The sequence below is a fragment of the Callionymus lyra genome, chromosome 12 (assembly GCF_982586985.1).
Source record: "Callionymus lyra chromosome 12, fCalLyr1.hap1.1, whole genome shotgun sequence".
Lineage (NCBI taxonomy): Eukaryota > Metazoa > Chordata > Actinopteri > Syngnathiformes > Callionymidae > Callionymus > Callionymus lyra.
In genome coordinates, this window is record NC_141829.1 from 23,078,720 (window position 1) to 23,086,606 (window position 7,887).

Below are 7,887 nucleotides of genomic sequence, written 5' to 3' on the forward strand. Positions count from 1 at the left end.
ACGTGTATCGGAGGCGAGTTAAGTTGAAAATCTGTGACCAGATGTTCTGGAATGTTTCCCAAAATAATCTTTTTGAAATAAACATCTGGGATTTTGATTGACGGACTTGCTATGGTAGCTGAGAAAAGGTCACAATAAAAGTTTGTAACTTGTCCTGGTGACAGTTTGTCGACAGACCACGTGACAAAGGGTGGAAGTATTTCAAATTTAAGTTATAATAAAAGGAAAAAAAAAAAAAAAAGGAAAAGGTCAAAGTGATTAACTTGCCTGTAGCAAACACAACATTGACTGCCAGAAAAAAACACATAATGTCTGAGACCCCTAATAGTTTATAAATTAAGTAACTTTCCATTTTGATTTATGTTTTTTTTTTTTTACACATATTTGCATTATGTCTTAATGTTTTGATTGAACATTTTTTACATGTTAAAATTTACAATCTCCAGAGGGACCTGGGTCCGCCGCGAGGCCTCCTCACCACCAGACAGCAGTCAAGACATCATGAAAGAAAGCTTAGGTAACATAACAATAATGTGCCAAGAGCACTTTCATCATATTTTTTATTTTTTGGGGGCTTTCAAAGCTTATTTTTTCATAGTTATCTTTTGGTATATACTGTATTTCAATAAAGTGTGTGTAAAAATATATATATTTTTAATTTACAATTAAAATGCAAGAATGCATATTGTTTGTTAATTTTCGTGTTGCAATTTAACCTTCAGCCGCTAGATGGCAGCATTTATTATGTCCTCTGCAGCTAAAGCAACAATGAAATCCTGCCAGATTCCGGTGATGACTGAGGACGGGAGGATACATTTGTCTCTAGTTCCTTTAAAGCTGATGTTTGGACATGTTTATGTATGTATATACATATATATATATATATACATGTTTTAAAGCATGCTGTTATTATCACTGATAATATCTGTAAATCCCCAGCATAGTCTCTTTTTAACATTTTTGTAATTCATAAACAAATATAATACCTAATGTGTTATATTAAGGATTATAAAATATTGCCAAACTTGACATTTTAATAATTAATTAACGCAAATATCTTCCACATGCAATATACTAATTACATTTTTTTATTAAAAATAACATTATATATATTTTTGCAAAAAAAAAAAGATACTGATATATTATTTTAAATACAAGTTTAAATTATATAATAAACGTATTGAACCCGACGCGGTGACGTCACCACCACCACCACATGAAAAGTTTATGAAAAGAGTCCAAACATTCATTTAATCTGCAAAATGTCAAGATTTGCCGTTAGGTCTGGGGGTCTCAGATGTGAGTCCAGGTCAAGGAGCTGAATGAAAGCATTCTTCCTCGCCGGACCGAACCCGCCCTCCGGCTCTGTGGTCCCGTGTGTGACGCGACACCAGGCGCGCCCACCGCTGACTGAGCTTGGCTTGGACACACGCACGGAAACACTGCACAAGCTGCAGACTCACAATCTCACGCCCGGGAGGCAACTCGCTCCGGAGAGTTTGGACCGTTATTCGTACGCGATGTCGGGGTTTGGATCGAGGCGCTGAGAAAATAACTATCCCGGAGTTGGTATGTGTGACAGTCAGTGCTGCGCCTTCACTCAACTCTATCCAGCAATAATGCAATTTTAGGGGAAAAACTCTGCCTTGTGTTCAGTATGGGTGTTAAATCCCACTAAAAAAACTTTTGGATCGTGTTTAAAATAAATGTAAATTAATATCCTGGATGCACATCAAGTGGTCAGGGGTATGACGTCATTGCATTTTAAATCATTTTGGGATTTTTTTTTTCTATCATAACCGTTTACACCTCATTATTCCAAGACTCCAAATAACGTACAAAGTTGACGTTTAAATAGATTAAAAAAGAAAAATAAAGAAATGTATTATGGAAATATGAAATAACTCTCTTATGAATCGTGTTTTATTAGACTTGTGATTAATTTGGCCTTTACATTGAACTTGTAAATATAATTTATTGGCATCTTCTTTGTTTTTGTGAATATTAGATCATAAAAACAACTTTTTAAATAGTTTCAAAGGGCTCTATTGAGCTTTAAAGCCCAGTGTTTCTGCTTCATATATAGCACAGTGCAACATTCGTTATATATTTAAACTTAAGATGCTTAATTTAGCAGTTTTTCACTCTATACTGCATTTGAGATTTTCTAGCATCACATTAGATTAGATTAGAGTGTGCTCGCTCTGTTTTGACCTTGACTGAAGTATTTCTTTTCAACAAGATACATTGTTTTAAGACCACGCAAAAGTGAATTGTATCTTAAAAATAAGGCTGAAGTTGACAAACTGTGTGTCTCTTGAGAAGAATGTCTTATAAATTTGGAAAAAAGGAATGTGGAGAAGGATTTGCTATCAAGAAGCCAGGAAAAATTCTTAAAGAGCCAGTTTAAATGTGGGATTTGGGACGACAATGCCCTCTTGTGTCGTTTATTGGACACTTATGGTAATAATCAATTAAAAGTTAACATGTGACTCATTTTTAATTGTAAGCAACAGACCTGCCAATAAAAATAACTTTGCGGTGACAGCATCACCTCAAGCGATGATGATGTTGGAAGGAAGCCTCATTCTTGCTGTGAGGCATCGCCCGTCCTCCACTTGAGGTCATCCGTCCGTCCCGTTGTTGATCCGAATGGATTTTGACAGCATGTTGACGACACACCCAACACTGACTTCAACACAGGAAGTGGATAATGGAGAAGGGGGTTTGGCCAGACAGCTGGATCCTTTTGAAAACATCCCGACAGAAAATGTGTTGAAGAGGACTAATGAGCTCTGAATTATGAGTCAGACGGTGGATTTCGGTTTGAGTAAAGTCCTCCAGGTAGAAGTTAGAACGTATGTAGCTTGTTAGTGATAACACTAGGGAAATGTGGGGGACAAGTTTGGGTGTCTTGGGGCTCATTAAGCTTCTGGATAACTTCTTTAGCTTTTCCAAATTAAGTACTAGCAAGTTTTGAATGAAGGTCCAACACCAGCAGGTTGACCCCAAAGAAAGTACACCCTTTTATGACTAAGCACAACAATGCCACTGAACTTGTAGTTGTAACAAACAAGATTTTAAAATATATACTTGAAAGGAGAAAATGATGCCAATTCAGTCTTATTTTTCCTCTATGTATTCCCTCATTGGGGCCCAGTAGCTCGATTAGAGGCCAACTACCTGGGACCCCTGGAAAGTCTCCAGTGAAATTAGCATTTCATTTAAACGGTCTTGTTTCTGTGTACATGGTGGCGTAGTGGTTAGTATTACTGCCACTGAGAAGTTTGTCGTTTTCCTTCTAGCTTTAAGCAACCTTTGTATTTTCTGTGATGAGTTTGTGCTTACATGGGTTCAAAAATTCCATTATAAAATATCTACTTAAAGATACTCTCTTAATGGTATATACTTCATTGGTTGATGTATTATACTTTCCCGTATTGAATTTGATTTTGAGTCAACTTGACGGTTTCAAGTAATCTAGTGCAGGCCACACAAGATCATTTGGTTGGCTGGATTTTGCCCCCAGCCCTTGCTTAAGTTTAACACTAAATTATTGTATTCTTTTTTCCCGCAGGTTTCCTCTGCTCATCATGGACGACTACGACAACTACACCTATAACTACAACGTGGAGTACGGCGACCTGGAGGAGACAAAAGATGAACCCAGTCAGAGAGCGACGCTGCACGTCATCTCTATCGCCATCTACAGCATCTCCTTTGTGCTGGGCATGATTGGGAACGGGATCGTTATTTGGGTGACCGGGTGTAAAAGCAAGAAGACCATGAACAGTGTGTGGTTGTTCAATCTGGCAATGGCAGACTTTGTCTTTGTTCTCTTCCTGCCATTCTCCATCGATTACATAATGAGGGATTTCCACTGGGACTTTGGGCTCTTCATGTGCAAGGTCAACTCCTTCGTGTCCATGATGAACATGTACGCCAGCGTTCTCTTCCTCACCATCATCAGCATCGACAGGTACGTCGCCCTGGTCCACCAGGAGTGGTCTCGGAGGCACCGTTCGGTGAGGAGGGCCTGGATGGTGTGCAGCGGTGTGTGGATGATGTCGGCCGCCCTGAGCTGCCCGGCGTTGATCTTCCGGGACACGGCGGTCCTTCACGACAAGGTGATTTGCTTCAACAACTTTCACGAACAAAATGCACGCACGGCGGTCATGAGGCATTTCGTCATGGTCATCATCCGCACCACCGTGGGCTTTCTCCTGCCGCTGGCGGCCATCAGCGTGACTGGAGTCCTCCTTGCCCTCAAAGTGAAGCGATCTTCGCTTCGCCTTTCCAGCTACTCCAAAACAGTCTCGGCTGTCATATTGGCCTTTTTCCTCTGCTGGGCTCCCTTCCACACTTTAGGCTTGATGGAGCTGTCCATACACTCCTCCGCCCATCTACACGAGGTTCTTCAATATGGATTCCCTCTGGCCACGAGTCTGGGTTTCTTCAACAGCTGCATCAACCCACTGCTCTACGTTCTCCTGGGCAAAAAGGTTCGCCACATTCTGAAGCGAGCGTGTTTGGATTTGACTAAAAGTTCACTCAGAGAGCTCAACCAGTCCGCCTCTGCCACCGAGATGGACTCCCTGCCAGAGTTTGATCAGAACAGCACCCCGGAGGAGCCTGTGGCGTCGTCGTCGCTGTGACCGCAGACGACCACGGGATTTTCGTGGGAGTCCATGAAAAACACGGCGGTTATTTGAGCGTAAATGTGGGGGGATTACTGGATCAAAGCCATTTTTCCAGTTGTCATGTTGAAATTCTTATAGTTTTCTTTGCTGATTCATATGATCCCACTTGTTTGAGGCAGATTACAACCATGGAAAATTGGGATCAAGAACAAGCAGCTCGGAGCCGTTTCAATTACTGCTGCAGTTGCATCAACAGGAGTAAAAAGGAGAATATATATTCAATTATTTATATTAACAAAAACTGCTAACATGAATAAATACAACCCTCTGATATGGTGGAGTGGAGCAGAACTTCAAAGATCCATTGGACTTTGAGAGCATTGGACTGGGTTTCTCTGGGTTTGCTCTATGAAGCCGTACGGCCTAATATGGTTCACCATTTTGAGACCAGCAAGCACTTTAAAAAATACTATAGTTGGCCCAAAATTAATAAAAGTGCATGAAAAAACAGATCAACCCCAATCCTGTTGATAGTATGACCCACAACTGTTCAGACTTTGCACATTCTGGCTCTTGTCTGGCAAGAAGAGAAAATCAGAAAACACATCCTTTCCTTTCAACACCAGCGATATTTAAAACCTTACACCTATTTTGAAAACAAGATGGCAGGAATATCAACCAACGTCTTCTATTTCAGCAATTTTTAATGTGCAATAAACTCTAGTTTTATATCACGGTACAAGCATTGTGACGGCCAGACAGATCTGAGTCAAGGGACAAATCTTTCTATTTACAAATTGGTCTACATAGTCCCATAATGCACTACAACCGTTAATATCCAACATTTATAAAGCACCCACTTCTAACTCAGACTAACTAATCTTATGCTGACAATTAATTGTCTAAAAATGATCTATTTACTGTACAGTTTACATTTTTTTTCATGTTGATAATCAAAACAAATTAGGTTTATTTTAGCTAGATGTACGTTTTGATAGAATGACTTTTGTACAAATGTTTTTTTATGAGCTCATAGATGCCTGAATGTAAAATCTCGACAATGACAAAGATAGTAGACAAAGAAAGGAAGACCTTCTGCGTGTGAGACATGTATGTGTTTTCCTGTTTCCCGATGTCAACATATAGAGTTTCCTGTTATTTCATGTAACATTCCATCTGTGGAATTCAAGATGGTTTGTTGTGTAACATGAAAATGCTGACTAAAAAGTCTTGACTTCATCAGATCAGAGTTTTTTCATTTATCGTTGTTCCATGAGTGTTAAACATGATCCCCGCAGGTCCATGAGAGATAAAATCGCCCTCTAGATTAACACAAAACTAAAAGATTTCGACAGCCTCTTATTCTCATACCATACATTTGAAAGGGTTCATGATATTTTTAGTTTTTTGTAGCCTCAATGACTTTTAAGCTAAGATTTACCTCATCATTTCTGCATCTGGAATTAAAACTTAAAACTTATTAAAAATTAATTCCGCTGGGTATCTCTAAAATACAAGGAAGAGGATTATATATATATATATATATTTTTTTTTTTAAATATATATTTTTTTACCTCTTCAAAACTCCAACATTAAATATGTATATATATATTTTTTTTACCTCTTCAAAACTCCAACATTTTTTATTTTTTTTATTTTTTTAACCTCTTCAAAACTCAGACGTTAAATTATTTTTTTTTACCTCTTCAAAACTTCAACAATTATTTTATTTTATTTCTTTTTTTAACCTCTACAAAACTTAGACGTACATTTTTTTTTACCCCTTCAAAACTTCAACATTAAAAGATATATATATATATTTTTTTCCAACATTAAACGTTTTTTTGTTTGTTTTTTCCTCTTCAAAACTCCAACATAAAAAGTTTTTTTGTTTGTTTATTCCTCTTCAAAACTCCAACATTAATATATATGTATATATATATATATATATATATATATATATATATAAAAATTCTCAAAGGTCAGTAGTAACAGTAGTAGTAGTAGTTAGTAAGGTAACACACATTTTCTAAACAACAAAGATTCAGTAACAAGATGCATAATTATTTGCCACTGCTGGTATTAAATTATTCGAAAGTTTAAAAAAATGTATGTATATTGATGATGATGAGTTTTAGACTTCAATTGGCTTTACATTTCTCGCTCACTTACATTTAACACCAAACAGTAATATATATGATGAGCTCTGCAAAGCAAACACAACAACATCACTCAGTGACATGTGGAGAACATACAGTGCCATAGAGGAACACTGAGCACCACCAGGCTCACAATACAGGAACGCCTAATGGCTATTTCCCAAAGTGCAGCTGTGTCTCCTGGACACAACTTAAAAGAATCTGTCCCATAGCCAGGGTGACACAGTCTTGGAAGAAGACCCAACCGTCTCAGAGAAAGACACAAACCATAACGCCATATCCAAGACCTTTGAACCAGCTCAGTTCCATTGGGGATGCCAGTTATCTGCCTCTTGGTACGATTCTCTCCAATCTCTTCAATATTCCATAATGCACTGCAGCAGCTATCATACAGTGCTTTGGCCTAAAACGACAATCCACGTGGTGAGGTAGCTACTTTTCCTCAGAGAACTCAGCTCAAGATGCTTTAGGTAGGTTCACAGAGAAAGTTTTACAAACAACTGAGCTGGCTGCTGAATATCATTTGTGTGAATACCGCCCCCTGCTGGCCGGAATGAGAGAAGAACGTCCCCCAAGAGAAGCCAGTAAAGGTGGCTTAAATCTCTCAACCAGTCATGAAACATGCATGAGTGCAGACCCAGGATAGATGACCAGAAAACATCTCGGTATCTAATAGAATATATTTATTAGATAAGAACTGAGTCATCCATAGAGCCACCAGTAGTTGCATGAAAAGGCACATTTAAATTCCGCTGGGTATCTCTAAAATACAAGGAAGAGGATTTTTAAACCTCTAGGTGAGAATGTCAATCATGAACTCCCAAGGGAACGATGACCCCCTTAATATTTTGCGATCTATATACAGTAGCAGCAAGTAAACCCTTGATATTGTGTTAAAGTGAGAACATCAGAGATCATCAGAAACAAGTCTTGTTGAAGCATATGCTGGCTTCTCACCAAAGCCTCCCAGAGGACTTCTTCATAATTTATCAAGGTCAGCAGTTTTACTTCCCTGCAGCAGATGCTCTGTCGTTTATTCACTCACATTAATGAACAGGGAACTTTGGGAGAACATTAACCATGGAGAT

The 7,887-nt window shown here is 38.5% G+C and overlaps 1 protein-coding gene across 1 annotated transcript; it reads left to right on the plus strand.

Annotated features, from left to right (window-relative positions):
• The first annotated feature begins 1,426 nt into the window (after positions 1–1,426).
• cmklr2 (chemerin chemokine-like receptor 2) lies at positions 1,427–5,750 on the plus strand. The gene is made up of 2 exons (XM_087803958.1): positions 1,427–1,569; positions 3,578–5,750. The coding sequence occupies exon 2, from the start codon at positions 3,594–3,596 to the stop codon at positions 4,653–4,655; it is 1,062 nt and encodes a 353-aa protein (XP_087660084.1). The 5' UTR covers positions 1,427–1,569; positions 3,578–3,593; the 3' UTR covers positions 4,656–5,750.
• The last annotated feature ends 2,137 nt before the right edge of the window (positions 5,751–7,887 follow it).